Consider the following 20,453-nt stretch of genomic DNA (forward strand, 5'->3'; position numbering starts at 1 on the left):
AGGAGGAGGAGTTGGAAGATGTTATATATAGTAGAAGCTAGTCGTGGACTGTTAGGTTCACACCTAAGGTTCAAAAATCTGTCAGGAGAGTAATTAAATAGGAACAAAAAACAAAGAGAATATGCATATGAAGAAGGAAGAATGGAGGAGGAGGATGAAAGAGGAAGAGTGCTGTCATCGTCGCCGGAAACACTGCAGTCGCCGCTGCTTCCGGTGAGTTACGGAGTTGGCTGTCAAAGTTACGTGTTTTCATCGTCGGCCGAGTCTATGTCTCCGCCGTTTTCTTCCACTTCTACGCAGGATTCCGACAAGAAGGTTCCCTCTGTTTTCTCTTTGGACCACAAAACTTCGCTGTTGATGTCGTCCCAGCCCGACAAACCCACTTCTTCTTGTCTTCACCTTCTGTAAGTAATCTCTCTCTCTCTCTGCAATGTTATGTTCTTGCTAAAGTAGATGTCTTTCCAATGATCCAACAGGTTAGAGTGGATTTTCCAGAGATGCTGTGGCTGTATACGTTAGCCATTTCCCCTCTCTCCCAGATTCTTCCTTGTTCTTATTTATCTGCTGTTGGAATTTAGAATTTCTGATAACCAAAAAAACAAATTTAATGCAATTGGCACATTTTATTACATATCAGATTGCGTACATTTTGTTAAGAACATCAGAATCAGATACATAAGAGGAGATGGCCCAAGATCCAGACTTGCTGTTCATAGAACATCTCCTTAAACTCCTGGCTTCGATCCGATGCTGGATCACCCAGTAACACATCGTCCCCAATGTCGTAACCATTATACTCGCACCGATTCCGGTCACTCCAATGGCTAACCATCTCTCCTCCTCCCCCACCACCACGAACGACAGAGCCAAGAACGCAACCGAGACAAGAACGCACGCCATCCACATGAGCTTGTTTATTACAGCCATCATCTGTTTCTTCGCCTTGCTCTCTATCACCACCACTGATGTCTGGACCACCACTACCGCCAGCGATATGAACAGCGCTATCGAATCGAACACGTAGAATATTATGAAGGGCGTTCTCTTCGCTATGTTCGCTTCCCCAAGCGACTCTCCCTCTCTCGGGTCATCCACGTATTGGCCCGGGACGGTGAATATTGCCGCGAATGCCACCGTCGCTATCAGGACGGCCACTACTGTCGTCGAGTTTATCGCGTTGTTCAGACCCTCTGTGTGCATTTTGTTGAGCTGTTTGGCTATTCCTTGAACGTGTCTCCTCGTTTTTCGGGTGTGCTCGAGCTGGTTATGCACCTCGTGCTTGATGTCGCTCACTGTTTGCTTCAGCTCGCGAGCTGGATTGTTATGAGACTGCGGTTTGATGGTCTTGGCGCTTTGAACACCGTGTGTCTGCAATATCTCCGCCACTTCGGGGTTCCCGATCTTCTCCGCCGTGTCCAGAGCTGTTTCTCCTGATCGGTTAACCACTTTCGTGTCAGTCACGTCGTTGGCAAGTAGCAACCTAACGATCTGTCTCACCAACACAACAGATGTGTCAAGTTTGATCGGTCGATAAAAATTTACACGTCTTTTGCGGTTTCGGGTACATGGACCGAGATATTTCGGTCATAAAACCCGTGGAAGAGAGGCCAAGGCCGGATACCCTCATAGAACTCGGGTACTGATTAACGCCCACCTCTACTTTCAAAATTGAACTCGGAGAAAGAGTTTCAAGATTCACTGACCTCAGTTCTGCCCTTTCTGGCGGCGATGTGCAAAGCCGTGTTACCCTTAGTGTCGACCATATTGATGGAAGATGACGACGATGACCTATCCGCCTTGATGAGCTCCTCCACGACCGTAACGTTTGTTCCCTTAGCCGCCATGTGAAGTGCAGTCTGACCCTTCTTGTCTGTCCTGACAGCAATGGCTGGTTCTGTTTCCAAAAGGACTTTCACCACTTCCACATGCCCGTTTCTGGCCGCAGAGTGCAACGCCGTTTTCCCATTGCTCTTGGCTATACTCACCAGACCGCTTCCGAGTTCCAGCAGAAAGTCCACAACTTCCGAGTGGCCTTGCGTTGCTGCCGTGTGCAGAGCCGTCGTGTTCGATAGATCCACTGTCATGGCTAGCTCTGGGTGAGCCTCTGCCAATACCTTCAACACATCTTAGACACACACGCGCACACACACATATATATACAAAACGATTGGGTTCAGATGAGGTGTTACAGAATCTAAATCTTGAAAAGTATCGATTTTGATCGGGTGATTTTCAGTTGCGTACCAAGATCTCCTTGTTTGGAAGCAAGGTGGAAAGCGTCAAAGCCGTTCCTTGCTTTGATCTCAGCTAAAGGAAGATCGTAGTACTTTATCATCTCCTTCACAATCTCTACATCGCCATACTCTGCTGCGACGTAAAGGGCGGTTTCTCCGGGTTGATTCTGTTTCCCCAACAAATCCCTCAACTCAATCTCTCCTGTCTTCGTGAGAATCTCGACGACACCTTCGAGACTCCCCCTTCTCACCGCCGAATGCAACGGCGTGTCTTCCCGTTTTCCGGTCAATTGCTTGGCCATTTTCTTCATCATCCGAGGAGGAGGAGGTGGAGGAGGAGTAGCCGCTATTTCTTGGTTTTCTGCCATTCTGATTAAATCACCAAAGGCTAAACCCTCTCTATGAGGGCTGACTTCAGATCGATGGAGACGATCGACCCAGGTCTTTGATCCTCTTTCCAGCTAAAACCCAGATCATAAATCGCACATTTCGATTCAAAGATCACAACTTTTTCTATTGAGGCTCGTAAAAAATGGCGATTTCAAGTTTGGGTTATGCAGAAAAGTTGTGAACTTGATTTCCCACCTCCCATGTCCTTTCTGCGACCCGAACGCTTCCTAGGTTACAGCCCTGCACGATCATCCCACCCAACAAACCTTAACCCACCAAAAGAACACAAAAAAGAACAAATTCCGACCAGTGAACCGATTAACAGCATCTCCAGAAACCATATGTGTATCATGTGAAAAGAGTACGAGCCCGCGAACCGAAACTAACAGACAGATTCTGGGTTTTCGAGCTTTCTTCCATTTTCGTTGGGATTTCATCAGTTTCCCGTCAATTCAGCAGCAAACAAGAGAAAAGATTAAATGCGAGAAGAGAAGGATAATATATGTGCATTCTTCTTACCATGGTTTGAAGTAAGGAGCCTTGCCCCATCTCTTCCATCAATGAAAACAAAAGGCTCCCTTATATAATGGAGATATTAAAACCAAAATAAACTCCTAATCTCTATATGAAGGAAACCACCTTGGAAAAGACTTTGAACAAAACAACAGAAAAAGAGAACGGGAATCGGAAAGCAAAATAAGATTCTTGTTTTAGGAATCATCAAGAGAAAAAAAGAATATAAAGGACAAGAACTTGAAGAAATATTATCATTGCAGGTTTTAAATATGGCATCTCTTCGGTATGAAAGGCACATGTGCAAAGCAACGGCCATCATTCCCTGTTTCTTTTCTATTGTATAAGGGCGTACGTACATTTATTACATATATGTACATATATATTATGTGTGTGTGTGTGTATGTGAGCACGCACGTTATTATTGTCATCCAACATTCATACATATAAATATACTACCCCATAACATCCATTCTTTGATTTTTTTTTTTAATGAAATTTTATCTGCCCATAAAAGTAAAGATACGTATATAGAAAAAGATTAGGTAATGCGCAAAGGCGGAATCTAAAACAATAAAAGGCATGACTTTCGTGAAAGGTGGGGATCATGACACCCTTCACCAATTAAAAAGGTAATATATATATATATATATACACACACACACATACACACTATGTTTTTAATTTTTGTGCAGTATTTTGTAATATTAATTCTGAATTAATGAAATAAAAAAAAAAAGTGTTCATTGGTAAAGAAAAAGATCCTCAGATTCCTTCCTTCGCTTAGATGTTAATTATCTTTATAATATATAATGGAAAATGTGACAAAAAATTATTATTATTCTAATTTTGTTCAAAAAATGAATTTTAGAATATTGTTCCTTTTTTTACCTCTAAATAAGAATATTACAATATCAGAATACTCTTAAACCATTTAAACAATACCATTTTATACAAAAAAAAATGTATATCTTAGAGCAATTGGACGTGCTTAGCGTTAGGGAAAAAAACACTGAATTTTAAAAAATAAAGTGCTAAAATGTTTCATCCTAAAAATGTTTGGTCATGAAAACTTCGAATTAACAAAAATAAAGTTCGGTGTTTTTTTGTCAAAATTGAAAAATTCAGTTTTTTTCTTTTGGATTTCCCTTGGCATTATTAAATAGTGTGCTAAAATGTTTTTGGTCATGAAAGCTTCAAGGTAACAAAAAGTTTCAAAACGAAAAGGAAGATAACATGGAGGTAATTTTTTTAATATATTTAACTAAATACTTGATTGCTACATAAAAAATTTTATAAAGAAAAAAATGTCAACTTTTATTATTTAGATAGTATATTAAGTGGTGGAAGGGGAAAAAAAAGATAGTGAGATGTGGCACACACGCCACTCAACACAACATCCCAATTGTTTTCATAGTTAGATATTCCATAATACTGTTTGTTTATTTTTTTGTTTTTATTTATTTTTATATTTGTCTTTTAAGATCTTTTTAAACTATTATATATATATATTTAAACTTTTATATGTAATTTTAATCCATTATCGCTCCCATAAGAATTGATTTTCTTAAACATTGAAAATAAACAAGGTAATATTCAAATTTACGATCGTATGATAATTAAAAAAATCAAGAAACAATGATAACATATTCATTTTAGCAAAAAAAAAATGATAACATATTCATACAACCAAATTAGCCGCCCGCATTTGGGGTTCCATCAAAAAATAATGATAATGTAATATTTTGATTTGTCAACATGTTTGGGCCATATGAAGATATAGCATGGCACATGGGAATCCCAAAACGACAAAAACGATTCACCGCTAATTTATTATTTTAATTTGAAAAACATCCATTTTACTCTCGAAATGATGATGAAGTCAAGACGATGATGACGAAGACATAAAACTGTAAACATTTAATAATTTTAGAAGAAATTGTCTAGTTTAGAAATTATATATTAAAAAAATATGGTATATAATAACTTTAGAAATTTATTCATATATACGATATTTTTCTCCATCATCATTTAAATAAATTTAATTTATTCTTTTTACCAATATATATATATATATATATGGTTTTATTGCAAATCATGTCATACAAAAGTAATTATTTTGGGTAACCGGATATTCTGAATCGAGATTGAGACTAATTTTTGGTCGAAAATCAACCATATGATTTGGATTATATGCTCATTTTCTAAACTTGAGATTCGAATTTAGGACGAAACAAATATTTTACATCCTATTTCACCAGTTGAATTATTTAAATTTGGATTCATACTTAGTGGTGAAGGAACGAGGACTTCATAAAATATAGCATACATGATATTATTCATACACATGTAGAGCTAATTTCAAATATACATTGTAAAAGTGACAAAGTATCTGACACAGTGGCATTTTGCATACAAAAAAACTATTCGCACGTGCAAGTCGCATGTGATGTCTCGAACAAAAGTATTTCGACTCGGTTCATCTGCATGCATGTATGTAGCTCCTGTTCTAAACAAGTCTTGACGCAACTTTTCGAATTCTTTTCGTAAATTATTTTTTAAAAAGATTTTTTCATATTTGATTCGATTTCAGTTACAAATTTTGTTGATATCTAATTATATATGTAATTTCGAGAGAGATTTGATATTATATTGTATATTTTTCCAACAATCAAAAACTGTTAATCTCTAAGGGTTAAAAGCTGACGCAACTTATAATAATAAAATAAATATATTACAATCTGCCCTTTAATTCAATAAAATTGTTCTCTGTTGATATTTAGTTTAAAAGAATACAACACAGTCTACTTGAAATGCTGGATTTGTAAGATATCACATTCGAATTTATAAATTAAGAGACTGAACTCTCTTAATAAATGTATTTATGAATTCGAAAAATATCTTAACATTCTAAAGCTAAAAAAACCATTGAACAATCATATTCACATGACGTCATAAATATATTTTATTATTATTTATTTTATGTTATTGATGACTTAAAAGCTGAAACCCCAAAAAATATATGGGCTTCTTATGCTGAGGGCACAGGTCCATTGGGCCTGAGCTTCAACTCTTTTGTTTGTATTTTTACTCTGTATTGTGTCCAAAAATCATGTGCATGTATGCATTTATTTTAGAATTTTCAATTACCACTAAATAATAGTAATTTAAAATCTAAATTTAGTTTTTTTCAGTTTCAATCTTAACTATATAACACTATTTGGAAACATAAAGCGAAATTAAATTAACTAATGCTAACGTTACAGAAGTCAAGTGAAATCGATCAGATCCGTTGAGGTTTTGAAGTAATCAACGGGATCTACAGATGCCACGTGGCAGACACAAATAGAAGGCCCAATGAATGACCGTATGCCAGAGGACAATAACTTTTTGTTTGGAATTGTAATTGAGAAAAATGTGATTTATAGGACCGCCCAATTTATTTGGTGTCCTATCATTAGCTGTTTCCAAATTTCTTTTTTTTTTCTATTCATTGTTCTTCTTCCTAATCTCTCTCTTTATATAACTTTATGTTAGATTGAAAATATATTAATTTTTGCTTCTCTATATACATGTGCATCGAAATTTCGAAATATTGATGAATTTCCACAAGAATAATAATAACGTTAAAATATATCAAATTTTATGTATTTCAATATATATATATATATATATAATCGATGTCAATAGTTATTATTCTCAAAATGTAGATATTTCAGTTGTCTGTATTTGTATGGAATAAAGTTAGTCAAGTATTTATTTGGTAGATTTTATGTATTTCAATGAGATTTATTTGTTATAATGTAATGTAATTAGGGTTTGATTAGGTGATTTTCTTTATCTTTATGGATAAGACGTGGGGCCCGGAATCTGGTGGCGAAATCAAATGGCCATTGAATGACTGCGTACCAAACCTCGTTCCCTTTACTCGAACTCTGTATTTAAGTTCCCTTTTTTTTTTTTGCCCTCTAAATTTCACGTTAAAAAAAAACAACACCACATGTCTCGTGTCATGTCATAACACACAAAATACAAATTTTTTTTAAAAAAAAGCGTTCATATTCCGATCAAGAGTAATAATCGGTATTGGAATGCGTTTATATTATCGTATCAAATCCACAAAAAAGGAATACAATTAAGAATTTATAAAACACACACTCACAAAAAAAGAAACTACATAAAATCACACTAATATACTTGCCTTTTGTAAAATGTAATTATATAAAAGGGTTAAAACAAAAAAAAACCGTATTTTTTTTATAGAAATAATTAATCGTGTGGTTGATCATCTGGGAACTTGAAAGTCTCCGGATCATCCTCGTTTTGGATCCAACCATACTTCTCCAAAAAAGGGTTTGATATAGATTTCGGTGGATAATCATCAATGCAATGTTTCCAGACATTTCCATCACCATCATCGTCAAGACCCAAATCTCTCACGATCTCCCAAACGCAGCTGTTGCACTTGAAGCCTGCTCCAAAGCTTATCATGAACACTCTTTCTCCTCTCTTGAGCCTCTTCTTCGCCTCCATGTAGGCCAAAACGTACCATAAGCTACTCGCCGATGTGTTCCCAAATCTATGGAGCGTCATCCTCGCAGGTTTCAGATCATATTCCGACAAATCCAGGCTGTAACCTATCCCATCTATCACTGCTTTGCCTCCCGTGTGAATGCAGAAATGATCAATCCCTCTCTTGTAGTCGATCCCTATCTTGGGTGCAAGATTCGTCGCTGATGAACCCTTTCTAGGGTTTCTGCTTATCCTTTTCGCCATGAGACGTAACATGAACTTCAGGAGCTCGGTCACGGGCAAGATCTTCGGTGTTATGACTCTGAGATTCTCGACGAAAGCACGTGTCGCGACTTTCGGCAGGCTCTTGTCCAAGTGGATCCCGACTCGGCCATGTTCGTCCTCTCTCTGGACACAACAGTTGTACGAGTCGTCCCTCGACCCGTGGTGGGTCCGTACCATGCACTTGAGCCTGAACATGGCTCTTGTGCTCAAGCTTCGGTTGTTTGTCAGCAGAATGGCGCATCCTCCCAACCGGAATAGACAGTTCGCGAGGATCATCGACCTGTTGTTGCCACTGTACCAATTAGGGCTCAGACACTCGGACGTTACCACAAGAGCGGTCATGTTCATGTAGCTCTTGAAGATGTTCTTGACAATTTCGATCGATATAAGGCTCGCGCTGCATCCCATCCCCGTCAAGTTGAAGACTTTGACGTCCTCCCTCATCTTGTAATGGTTTATGATCCTCGACGACAGCGAAGGAACCGAGGCCAGCATAGAGACGTTCACGACAAGAACATCGACCTCCCGAGGCGAAACTCCGTTCCTGCGAAGGAGTTTCCCCACGCTGTCGGTATAAAACTCCTCCATCTCCTCGATCCCGTCTCGTACCGTCGGATTCTCTTCTCGGCCTTGCAAGACGAGCCTTGGAGCGTAGGTCTGTTCTCCGATGCCGGAGCTGACGATGGCTTTGAGTAGAAACTTGAATTCGTTGAGTCCGAGGTTTTTGTTCCGGCGAATGATCTCGCCGGAGAGATGGGTACTCACCATTAGGTCGTCGGAGGGCTTGTAGCATTCGTAGTCCAATATGTAGCATTCTTGGTCTCGCTTTGAGTCTATGAATTTCCAGATCTTGAAGATGAGGTAAGAGATGAGAAGGGAGCACAGGAGAATGAGAAGATCCATTTTTTTTTTTTTTTGGTTCTTATTTCTGTGTGTGTTTTGATATTGTGGCTAAGATTGCGAAGGTAGTGTATATATATATATATATATATATATATAAGAGAAAAGACAAAGGGGCACGAGAAGACAGCTATGTAGTAATGACTTGTTGCATAGCCAACCAGTTGGAGATGTTAATTCCGGTCTAAAAAAAATTATGAATGGACGTCGTTTTAACTGCCTTTGCCACAACTATCTTTTATTTTTATTTTTTTCGTGAAAGCTTTTGCTTTTCCTGTCACAAGTGAAATATGATAGTAATTGGTGCGTATATATTGATTACTATGTGCACTTTACTTTTTCAAAACTCGTATTTTTTTTTTAACCAAAGAAGACAACTGTGGGATTGTCTTCAGCGAATCCTCTAGGCGAAGAAGAGGTTTTCGAAGCCTCTAGGCGAGTCAGAAGCTTTCGAAGAACGGAGAGGCGTTTCGGTCATTCTGTAAGGCCGAGGGTTATAGGTTTTGCGTTTTGGCTCTCAGAATTGTTCTCAGTTTCTCTCTCTTGCGGCGATTGCCATTTTTCTCTCTGTTCGTCTTAGGTCGATTCCGATCGACTTCCCGTCTCTCCGGTTGTAGCCCTAGCAAAACACGCAATTTCCTCTTCCCGAGACATAGGTCCAAGCATGACTTGGTGACCGAACTCGCACATCGCTGTGTCATTTCTCTTTCGTTTTGAGTTTTCGAGGATAAATCCTCTACAACAACAAATAAAAAAAATAATCTAGTAGAAAAAATTTAAACAATAAATTAATGGGAAGTATTTCAAGAAAAGATTAGAACCCTGAAAAATGTAAGAGAGGAAAGAAAAACGGAGCATATAAAACATTAATATTAATCTATTTATAAACAAAATATTGATTTTCTAATACCATATTAAAATCTATATAGAGATCAAAACATGAATACATATTCATGTTTTGATATTAAACTGAAACACAGAAAAAATTACATAATTTGAATCATTTAAAAAAAAAGTTTAAACCTTAACCAAATGAACTTCTATTAACCAATACTAAACGATATCAGACTAAACCGATGCATGGGAAAATGGTATTATGACAAATTCAAATCATAGCGGTTACGGATACTTAACCACGTGTCGTCTTTTAATGACTAAGGTGGTAATTGGTTGGTCGTTGGATGAATAATGACGAAAAACTATCAATGCAGTCAAATAGGTGGAGGGGCAAATTAACATGGATACACAAATAATAACAATGCGATTTTAAGAGTTTTCCAAATAAGTCAAGACTCGACGGTCGATATTGACGACTTTAGGTTATGCGGAAAGAGACTAGTATTTATTACCAGCAAGGCTAAATCATTTTTATTTATTGATTAAAAAAAATGGTTCTACCAATATCTATTTAATTATGAAGTAGATAATATTTAACTCGATGGGACTAATACAATAATTGTACCCTTAATAAAGGATGACAAAGATTGATACCAGACTTTGAGAGGAGTCGACCTTCTCATCGGTCAAAGGCCATTCCCATTTATCATCTATCGCATTTGGTCCACTGTCGTAATGGAACTTTTCAATTTTCTCAAAAAAAAACTCAATTTATTTTTTTATCAAATAAAACCCAAAATGATAAATTTTATAAAGTTAAGGTTTTTTTTTTTTCATCTTAAAGGTTAAGTTCGGGTTTTATTTGGAAAAAATAGAGTTTAGATTTTTTTTGGGGGGGAAATTGAAAAGTTGAGTTTCCCTAAAATAAGTCACATGTATTATAATAATTCTTATCATAATTTTCTTATACATGCTTAGCAATATTATCGTATCGTATATATAAAAGTAATATCACATGATATGATCTGTGTACATATATAAGCTAGTGAAAAATACCTTAGATTCTTTTCTATATTTAACTCTTGATATATAATATCTTATTTTTGTTGGAGATTTATGTAAAATTAATTCGATTTTTTAATTTTGTATTAATTAATCTAAATAAGTAGGATGATTCTATATCATTAATCTGATAAAATAATGTTATTATTTTTAAATTTTTGTTATCGAAATATCAATAACTTGATAAATTTATTTTAAAATTTTTATTATCGAAATATCATTAATCTGATTAAAAAAAATGAAAAATAGAAACTTATTTTTGTTGGGGATTACGAAAAATTAATACGATTATTTAATTTTATATTAATTATTTAAAATAAGTAAAGCGAATCGCCTGTACTTGTAATTATAATCTAGATTCGCATCGCATGTATATATAATCGTTAACGAGTTTTGGTTCATCTTCTGCAATTGATTTGAAAATGGGTCATATGGATCAAACAAGCAGGCCCATGTTTCTTCTGATATTAAGGAAGGCCCATTTATACATTTCAAAAATATCAAGTGTAATTAGACGAAAGCATAATTAAACTATTGGAGCATTAAAAACTAATCATATTCTCACGTACAATACCAAAATCACTTGTTGGTTGTAAAACCCAAAACCGTGATGTCAGCATTTTTCTTATTTTTCTCTTTCTTTTTGTGATTATGAATAGTTTTCCGTTGATATTTTGTATTTTGTTTTTAATTTTTTAAAAATATTTTTATTGAAAATAAACTGTATTTATTTCATTTTTTATCATAACGAGTTCAAATTCAATTTTAATATCTATGTTCAAAACAACATTTTTTCCAATTTTTTTTTATTTTCATAATTATTTCAGATATATTCTTAATAATAATAATAATAATCTTAATAATAATAATAATAATAATAATAATAATAATAATCAAATACCATTATTCTTATTTGATTTGGTTTTACACTAACCGAAATGGCCACCTTGTTTAAAAAAAAAATTATATTTGAATACTTGAAAAGATTTTACCTATTCAAGTAAATTTGTAACTATATTTCAATCGTTAGTTATAGATATTAATATAGCCGATGAAAAAGAGAAATATAGGTTAATATTTTAATGAATGGCACTAATTATACGTTAATTATGATATTAGTGTCTAGGTTCGAAGTTTTATGTTCGTGACAGTAATCATTTCAGATTAAAGTTGTATCTCTAACTTTTTAACATTTGTCCCCCCAACCTCAAATATCTTTTTCTTAATTTAAATAAAAATAATTTTAAAAAATTTATACTGCCATTTTTTTAGTGGATATATTAATGCTACTGTGTACTGCGTGTCAGATGATACAGCATGTGCCAATCACAATTCTTTTTTACGTCACGGTAAAAGTTAATTAGAAATATTAAATTCTTTAAACTATGGTTTTAGTATTGCGTTGATTAGCTCAGTATCTGGTATATATTTTTTTATAATGATTATATCATATAATACATGCAGTTGCAAAACACCTGTGAAGGATTTGCAAATATGTCATTATTGTATATGAATGTTTAAATTACTTCTCATGAACATTAAAAATGTTATTTTTATATATAATTAATATAACCAAAGAAAGACGTCGACCAAAAGAAATATTTGATACTCCGTATTTAAATACATATATAGTAATAACCACGGATTATTTGTATTCAACAGTAAAATAAATATAACCATATAATTTCCTAAACTCAAATAATAACAACCAAATTGAATTGTTTGATAATTACTATATCTAAAATAGATTCCAAAGATATATAATTAGCGAACCACTGTAGGAGTTTTAATTTTGTTAAAAAGGTCATTATTGGAATTTATAGTTTTGATAAAATATGTAACAGATAGTCCAAATTTATTCACCTAACCGTATGGCTAAATATGAATGGCATTAATGCGTGTAATGAACAAAATGACCTTTGTTAGGAAGCGCTTTAAGCAGTGGATTAAATGTTTTCAAACTTTTCTTATAATAATAATCATGGATTAAATTAAATTAAATTAAACAAAAGTGAAATGACAATTTAGAAGGTGCAGAATCCAGATTGATCCTACATCGTCCAAAGCATGCTTTTCCCACACTCTTCGTGGGGCCCATTTTATTATCTAATTTTTATTCTAAAAAAATAATAATAAAAGTAATAATCAGTCGCATGCCCTCTTTAAAATCTACGTGAGTAGGTCTCAATCTCATTATTCATGTAATCACCACTCTTCTTCTCTTCACAAACATTTCAAGTGTGCGTGTGTTTGCTCGAGGGAGAGAGAGAGGGGGAGATGAGGGTCACAGATATTTTCTGCTCTTCTCCGGCGTCGACGGCCGTACGATCGAGCACGGTCCATCATTCCGGAGATTCCACCTGCGGCGGTCGGAGACCCTTCGAGCGCCGCCGTACTCAAAACCCTAATAGCGACAAGTTCTACGTTCGCTGCATGTCGTCTTCGGAAATGCCGTCGATTCCTCTTCCACGTCAAATGAGCTGCCGAAGCTCCTTCGACGTGGATCCTCGCCGGAGAAGCTCCGCTCACGGCGGTGAATCTCGCCGGAAAAGTTCTGCTGACGCCAGCGACCTGAGGAGGAGCAAGACTTCTCTCGGGTCGTCGTCGTCGAGATATCTTCTAAAGGATCATAAGCTTGATTCTTTGGATAAGAAATGGTTATCCTTAGATTACAATGACCGGTCCAAGGATTTGATTCCTCTCCGTGACCGCAACGTTACTTCTTCTTCTTCCTCCTCTTCCTGTTCGTCTTCTTCTTCGTCTTCTTCCATGAAAGCTCCCTCCTCGGCTCAGTCTCCTGATCAGGTTACTTTTACAGAAAATATTCCAACTACATATTATAAATGATATTTAGATTATAATTTTTGAACTATATTATATACTACAATGAAATTTAGTTTATGGGCATATTCGGACTTTATCCGTTATACAATAAATGGCAATGACCACATGGATTCGCTTTTCATATAAAAAAGATCATTTATAACTTATTTTCCAGAAATGAAATGTTCATTTGTACACGTTTAGCACTTTTTTTATTTTCCAGAATATTGACATTATATTGCTTTACTTGCCTATCAAAAGATCTTTTTAAAAAAAATTTAAATTCTTGGTGGAATTCGCAGGTTGTCGTCTTGAGGGTATCAATTCACTGCAAGGGTTGTGAAGGAAAGGTTAGAAAGCACATCTCAAAAATGGAAGGTACGATTCCCTTCTCTATCCGACCAAATTACCATCCTATATATCGTAGTTTAGTCCTTAATTTCCTGAACATAGGGCGCCTTGTAATAATAAGCCAAAGACAAAGCTTTTACTTTTAGGTGAACGAGAATTGTAACCAAGAGAAAATGCCAAGCAAATCACGTAATTATATTAAATTAATCAAGGATAATGTTTGTTGATGAAAATGTGTAATGACTGATGATGATGCTGGGACAGGGGTGACGTCATTCGATATAGATTTGGCGACAAAGAAGGTGACAGTGGTCGGAAATGTAACGCCTTTGGGAGTACTCAACAGCATCTCCAAAGTCAAGTTCGCTCAGTTCTGGCCTCCTTCTTCTTCTTCATCTCCTTCACTTCGCCATAGCCACAACTCATCACTGCTCAGCGCCTAGGGCTAATTCCTCGACGGAGTTCAATGTTATGTTATATATATATATATTGTCAATATAGACTACGTTATCTATGTTAAGGTCACATATAAGAACTTTGCGTGATGTGTTCCAAAAAGTTTGTAATTCCAAAACCGAATAAGTTAATGTTTTCCCACATCGATCGATTTCCAATGGTTTTACACACACACACATATATATATATATATTGTATGTTTTTGTATAAAAATTTATGTCATATGGGTAACAGGGTCATATGATTAGATTGGTCACATATATATACAAAATTTGAGAATTTTCAATCCGTGTGAATACACGCAGAGAGACATAGATACACGTGCATTATGGAAATGTGGGGATCGGAGATGATGAAAAAAGCGAGAATGATGGGGATGCAAAACATGATGACCATTCTATGTCTGGCGTGCCGATAATGTAATATAATATAATGTGCAAATATATAACGGTGAAAAAGTAAAAATAATTATAATTAATCATCAAAGCATCTTTTTCTTTATTTTGTGTCATATGGATCCGTGCCTTTAGCATCGTGATGGTAGGTGAATATAGCTGTATTGTTTCTTGGACTGTCGGATGTTTCCTCAAATTAAGTTTTATGAAAATATTATTTCATACATAAGATATCTCCTTTGATTGTATAATCGTTTACTATATATATATATATAGTCATTTTACTAATACACTAACAAGCAAAAATACAAAAAAATAAAATAGATAAATTAGACATACGCAGTTTCCACGTAACAATTTGAGAATGTGTAACTAATATATAAATATGTTAAGATCCCTTCATTATATTAGAAAGAATTATAAATATCATAATTAGATTGCTTTTTTAATTGAATACAAATTGTAAGAATTATTTCCCGATATATTGGCAATTCTTGAAATTAATAACCGTTCCGACCCAAAAAACTGACTCTCTTCTACTCACAATTCCTAATTATTCATTTATGTTTATTGGCACATGCGAATTAATTTATGAGTGTCTATGTTTTCGTACATATTAGTTTATCCATAAACTCCCAATTCTGATATCTAGTTATCTACAAATTTATTATAAATCGTGCAAATAATAACATGATATCCATGCGCTTGATATGAGGCAGACGCAAACGAAACTCCATGAGTACCTTCATGAATGGACATTATATGATTATATAATATATTATCCATTTTTTATTTTTAGTATTCCTTAATCTTTTTGCTTCAATAATGCATATATACATATATATATATATATATATATATATATATATATATTGCTTTGTCTTTGCATTGCGGGTAACTTTAGTTTTCTTTGACTAAACTCGGCCGAAAACAAAAATAAAGTAGCAAAAAACGATAATATTTTTCAAGAGAATTAGGTATATTTAGTCGGCGGTCTTTAAAAAAAAAACGTTAGCCCATATTATATTGTTCTACGTACTATATTATACACACAAATCATATTTTCTGCATATAATTTACTATTTTTCATTCAATAATTGAGAAATACATAATGTAATCAAATTTTTTTAAAAGTATACATTATCTACCACAGAAAGATGCTTACTTTGTACATTAAGTGCCCCCTTCAATTGCTCGCCCACTAATTGTATCATTAAAACTGATAAATTGGATTGTCAATTTATCTATGATTAATCGTCGGCTTAGTTCAAAATAGATTACAGACCACATAAATAAAAAATATAGAGAGAGAAATAGTGTAGCTTTCTGTATAGGCACCACTCAAATATAAAAAACTTATAGCTTAAATAATTACGAGAGAAATAACAAGGATGAGATCGTAAAATAAGCTCGATTTTCTCGAATCCATAATCCTTGCATATATGATTTAAACCACATCGCGTGTTTTCTATAATCTTTGCATATAAGGTGTGGATATTTCAGATTTTGACTTGGGTCCGATTATTTTCGGATCTAGATTTTTTGGTTTTATACAAATTGTATCTAATAATTTTCGGTTAATATGTTGGATTCAATTTATTTTCGTTCTGGTTTGAGGTCTTTTGGTTATTTTTATGTCTTGTTCAAGTTTGAATTTTTCATTTTTCAAAAATTTATATCCATTCCAATTTTATATCAATTTCGATCGTTTCGAATATATAATATATAATTAAATAAGATTTTATTATGATCGATTCGATTTTAACCGAAATGTCTCACTCCCTCCTGATGAAGATTGCACAAAAGGATAAAAAAAGAGAAGAAAATAGTCAAAAGGAAGAGGAGAAGAATGTGATATATGAAATATTGTGTCGTGTGTGTGTGTATATATATATATATATATATATGTAATATATATAGGTCTTTTGTTTGGTTCTGCGTGCTTTTCCCAACATCGAACTGCTTTCATGTTTCCACTAATAAAACCCTAATTCCCACGCAACCAATCACACCATTATTATGTCATGCCTCGCTTTTTTTACATGCATGCCAATGTTTTCCTTCATTATACCCTTTTTTTGTACTAAAACGGTTAGAAATTATCATTATTCAACCTCAAATTATACAATATTTATAGATAGAAATAGAATTACAAAATATCTTATTGAATTAACATAAATATCTAAAGATAGAAATAAAATCAAATCTAAATATCACATAGTATTATATAATTTTGTCAAATTTTCAACATATCTCTTGATAAATTTTGCAAGACTCGTCCATTTTGATTTTTCTACATCTGATCGTCTCTTTATTCCCTTGTATTCACCTCTGTTTCGTCTTTTTTTTTTTTTTTTAACACCAAATGGTATTTTGTAGATTTATCTTTTTTTAGGTGATAGAATCCTCAACTGTATTGAGAATCATGAATGAAAAAAAACGACAGGTAGTTCGCTTCCCCATCTGATGAACAGCATGACACTCTCAAAAGCCCATAAACAAGTTTTTTTCAGGCCCAAATATTAAAAAGTATCATCTCATCACCACGTAAGGCTTTCTGACGGCCCATTAAAGAACGTTTTGAGATATGTATTATTCTCTAACGCGATTCCTGTGTTGGTTGGGCTCCAGTATATAATATATATATATATATATATATATATATATATTTACATTTCACGTGCATGTTTGATAACATTTTTATTGAATTATATATCACATATTTTTTAAACAGGAATTTTATCAAAACTTTATTTATAATCGAGACGTTTAACAGTTTTATTTAAAATTTAACAAATTTTCTATAAAAATTAAATATAATTAATTAAATGGAAGTAAGTGTGTGATCCGATTCATTTACATCAATGGTATGGCATACCGTTCTCCAAGCCTAACGGCGGATTTTCTCCGTCAGCAAACGGATAATCTCCCGCCGTCAAGAATATTAATCTTGAAAAGAACAAGCCCAACAAAAGAAAAAAACAATAAACTAGCCATATTATTCCCGTCACTACATTATAAAATATTTTTAAAACAAAAAAAAAATTGAAAAACAGTGTGGCTGCTGGGATTCGAGCCCAGGTCTCCACGGCCACAACGTGGAATTCTAACCACTAAACTACAGCCACTTTTATTGTGCAAGTATCTATTAAATTTTGTTTGGTTTTTACTTGGTATTAGATTTGCTCTCCTAATTCGTCTTTTCATTGAGATTTCATCTCATTGTCTCTCCCTATTTAGATTTTTTTTTATCGTTAGGCAAATTAGTGGAAAAATAAATCTTGTATAATCATATAATTGTTTTGTTGCCCCTTTGTATGAAGAAGGTTATGATAGCATTCGATGAAGTTGTATAAAATTATTATTGAAAGTCGATATTATACTAAAAAATGTATAAGTTGTTTATATAAAAAAAAAACTTTTAATTACAGAGATTGATTGATTATATAGATATACAGATTATAAAGACATTAATAATAACAAAAGATATACAGAACATGTTCTAATTATAGAGCGAGGACTTAGAACCCTCATCACATGTAATAGCGCTCCAGAATTCTATTGGATTACGACATTGAAATTATCCTCTCTCTCTCTCTCTCTCTCTCTCTCTCTCTCTCTCTCTCTCTCTCCCTACATATGCGTTTTGATATTGAAGCAGAACATGTTTCGAGCCTAACTTCAACGGTCACATGGGCAAATCCAAAAAGCCACACAGTGCCGTAATCCAAGAATAAAGAATATAGAATGTGCGTGTGTGTGTGTGCATGCATGTCTCGAGAACAGGAAATGTCTTTGCGTTGTTTTTCATCTTCTTTAGGTTAGGCACGCCATGTTCTTGTTCCAAGCTCAAGAACACGAAATGTCTGAAAAAGACGAGGAGATGTCTGATGATCCTCAGCGTTTCTCTTCCTTTCGGAAAAGACATTCCCCCTCCATTCCTTTTCCTATTATATAGTTTCAGATATTCGGACCCAAGCTCTTGTTTTGGACTAAAAGCCGTTCTTTTGGGGGATGATCCGAAATTTTACCGGGCATCCGACGTAATTGCATTTCCCGCAGGACCGAAGGAAAGACCAGACAAATTACTGTCTTACAACATCCCCGACCGTACCCATTAGGTGTGTAAAACGGGCTGGTCCGACCCAGACCAATCCGACTCATTCTGATGTTGGAAAATTTTAGCCTAGTCCAATCCGACCCATTTTCTAATGAGCCAAAAATAGATCATCCTAATCCAAATCATCTAAACCTGCGAGCCAAACGAGACGGTCCACACGCTAAATATATAAAATTTTAAAATATTAAAAAATATTTAAAACATATTTAAATTTTTCAACAAAACAAACTAAATATATAATAAAAATATTATTTATGTATAAAAATATTTAAATATATATATAAAAATATTAATTTTTTTAAATTTTTTTTTTTTTACTGTTTTGCAAGCCAATCTGGAATCAAATATTTTGAGTCCGACTCGAAAAAATATAGGCTCCCTCACGAAGCAGTCCGCGAGTCGGACTCGTTTTAAGCCGCTAATACCCATACCGTGAATTGAATCAGGGGTGAGATCAAGTTTTGTCTGTTCACCAACCATTCGACCACCGAGGCTTGGGTTCTAAAGGCCGGTCTTATATGTAAAGATTTTATCAGAATCGTTATCAAAACAGAAGAGAAGACATTGAAGAGGAAGAAGATGAACGTGAGAAGAAGTTCAAGAAGAAAAAAAATATTCTCTGTTCTGATATTATTCACAGGTAAATAATTACATAATATAGACTTTCCTAAGGTGTAGGAAAAGGAAAATACGTTGGAAAATATTGACAAATAGCAATCAGTGCAAGTTTACCATGTAAACAGATTCAATCGAGCCTAAATCTGTAGAAGAATTAATTGGCTAGATACTCTGTTCTCTTTCTTCAGACCTTCTCTTCGGTTCTAAGGTTTTGGCTAATTGATCCTCGGCTGGCTCGGTTAGTTGCTCTTCAACATTCCCCCTCAAGATTGGTCGGCGATATTCAGTAAGACCAATCTTGAAGAGAACTTTGTTGAGAACAAAAGAACTAGTCGCCTTAGTAAAAATATCAGCAAGTTGATCCTGACTTCGTGTGTACATCGGAGATATAATACCATTTGTGATCTTCTCTCTAATAAAGTGACAGTCAACTTCGATGTGCTTCGTTCTCTCATGAAATACCGAGTTGGCCGCGATGTGTAGTGCTGCTTGGTTGTCGCAATGAAGGGGAACCGGTTGCATTGAGTCGATTCCAAGATCCTTCAAGAGTTGCTTCAACCAAATGATCTCACTAGTGGTGTTTGCCATGGCTCGATATTCGGCTTCCGCACTTGATCTTGCTACCACGGTTTGTTTTTTGCTTTTCCATGTGACAAGATTACCTCCGATGAAAGTGCAATATCCAGTTGTGGACTTCCGATCCGTTCTGTCTCCTGCTCAATCTGCATCGCAATAGCCAATGATCTCCGTATGATTGTTTTTCTTCATCCATAAGCCTTTGTTTGGTGTCCCTTTCAAATACTTTAGTATTCGATCCACCATTTGCCAGTGAGTTGTAGTTGGTGCGTGCATCCATTGACTAACCTGGTGCACAACAAAGCTTAGATCATGTCGTGTAATTGTGAGATAGATAAGCTTACCTACAACGCGACGATATTGCTCCGCATCTTCAAGTAA

General features: G+C 34.7%; 4 protein-coding genes and 1 non-coding gene across 6 annotated transcripts; 2 read left to right on the plus strand and 3 right to left on the minus strand.

The window, feature by feature from the left end:
* The first annotated feature begins 36 nt into the window (after window positions 1-36).
* On the plus strand, window positions 37-631 carry LOC104815764. The gene is made up of 2 exons (XM_010544312.1): window positions 37-404; window positions 477-631. Exons 1-2 carry the CDS (start codon window positions 142-144, stop codon window positions 517-519), a joined length of 306 nt encoding a protein of 101 aa, XP_010542614.1. The 5' UTR covers window positions 37-141; the 3' UTR covers window positions 520-631.
* Window positions 588-3,507, minus strand: LOC104815763 (ankyrin repeat-containing protein At5g02620). Of its 2 annotated transcripts, none has more exons than XM_010544311.2 (4): window positions 3,144-3,507; window positions 2,245-2,864; window positions 1,704-2,104; window positions 588-1,488 (listed from the first exon to the last, which is right to left on the minus strand). In XM_010544311.2, exons 2-4 carry the CDS (start codon window positions 2,600-2,602, stop codon window positions 634-636), a joined length of 1,614 nt encoding a protein of 537 aa, XP_010542613.1. In that variant the 5' UTR covers window positions 2,603-2,864; window positions 3,144-3,507; the 3' UTR covers window positions 588-633. The 2 variants fall into 2 exon arrangements, with proteins under 2 accessions (XP_010542613.1, XP_010542612.1); XM_010544310.2 differs by having other exon boundaries at window positions 1,704-2,125; window positions 3,144-3,504.
* A 3,709-nt stretch (window positions 3,508-7,216) lies between these two features.
* LOC104815765 (3-ketoacyl-CoA synthase 12-like) lies at window positions 7,217-8,896 on the minus strand. Its single transcript, XM_010544313.2, has one exon. It carries the CDS (start codon window positions 8,835-8,837, stop codon window positions 7,407-7,409), a length of 1,431 nt encoding a protein of 476 aa, XP_010542615.1. The 5' UTR covers window positions 8,838-8,896; the 3' UTR covers window positions 7,217-7,406.
* A 4,049-nt stretch (window positions 8,897-12,945) lies between these two features.
* LOC104815767 (uncharacterized protein DDB_G0271670) lies at window positions 12,946-14,510 on the plus strand. Its single transcript, XM_010544314.1, has 3 exons — window positions 12,946-13,538; window positions 13,859-13,934; window positions 14,172-14,510. The coding sequence occupies exons 1-3, from the start codon at window positions 13,011-13,013 to the stop codon at window positions 14,348-14,350; spliced, it is 783 nt and encodes a 260-aa protein (XP_010542616.1). The 5' UTR covers window positions 12,946-13,010; the 3' UTR covers window positions 14,351-14,510.
* A 3,304-nt stretch (window positions 14,511-17,814) lies between these two features.
* TRNAH-GUG lies at window positions 17,815-17,886 on the minus strand. The gene has a single exon. It is a non-coding gene; the product is annotated as a tRNA-His (tRNA).
* Between the last annotated feature and the right edge of the window lie 2,567 nt (window positions 17,887-20,453).

Source organism: Tarenaya hassleriana, unplaced genomic scaffold (genome assembly GCF_000463585.1).
Source record: "Tarenaya hassleriana unplaced genomic scaffold, ASM46358v1 Cleome24, whole genome shotgun sequence".
Lineage (NCBI taxonomy): Eukaryota > Viridiplantae > Streptophyta > Magnoliopsida > Brassicales > Cleomaceae > Tarenaya > Tarenaya hassleriana.

What these genes read in the sequence shown, in the direction of transcription:
- LOC104815764 (XM_010544312.1), top strand. Translation starts at nt 142, where the DNA reads ATGGAGGAGGAGGATGAAAGAGGAAGAGTGCTGTCATCGTCGCCGGAA. An exon ending in TCTTCTTGTCTTCACCTTCT is followed by an intron (nt 405 to 476) that starts GTAAGTAATCTC and finishes ATGATCCAACAG; the next exon opens with GTTAGAGTGGATTTTCCAGA.
- LOC104815763 (XM_010544310.2), bottom strand. Translation starts at nt 2,602, where the DNA reads ATGGCAGAAAACCAAGAAATAGCGGCTACTCCTCCTCCACCTCCTCCT. An exon ending in TTCCAAACAAGGAGATCTTG is followed by an intron (nt 2,126 to 2,244) that starts GTACGCAACTGA and finishes TGTGTGTCTAAG; the next exon opens with ATGTGTTGAAGGTATTGGCA. An exon ending in CCAGAAAGGGCAGAACTGAG is followed by an intron (nt 1,489 to 1,703) that starts GTCAGTGAATCT and finishes TTGGTGAGACAG; the next exon opens with ATCGTTAGGTTGCTACTTGC.
- LOC104815765 (XM_010544313.2), bottom strand. Translation starts at nt 8,837, where the DNA reads ATGGATCTTCTCATTCTCCTGTGCTCCCTTCTCATCTCTTACCTCATC.
- LOC104815767 (XM_010544314.1), top strand. Translation starts at nt 13,011, where the DNA reads ATGAGGGTCACAGATATTTTCTGCTCTTCTCCGGCGTCGACGGCCGTA. An exon ending in CGGCTCAGTCTCCTGATCAG is followed by an intron (nt 13,539 to 13,858) that starts GTTACTTTTACA and finishes TGGAATTCGCAG; the next exon opens with GTTGTCGTCTTGAGGGTATC. An exon ending in GCACATCTCAAAAATGGAAG is followed by an intron (nt 13,935 to 14,171) that starts GTACGATTCCCT and finishes ATGCTGGGACAG; the next exon opens with GGGTGACGTCATTCGATATA.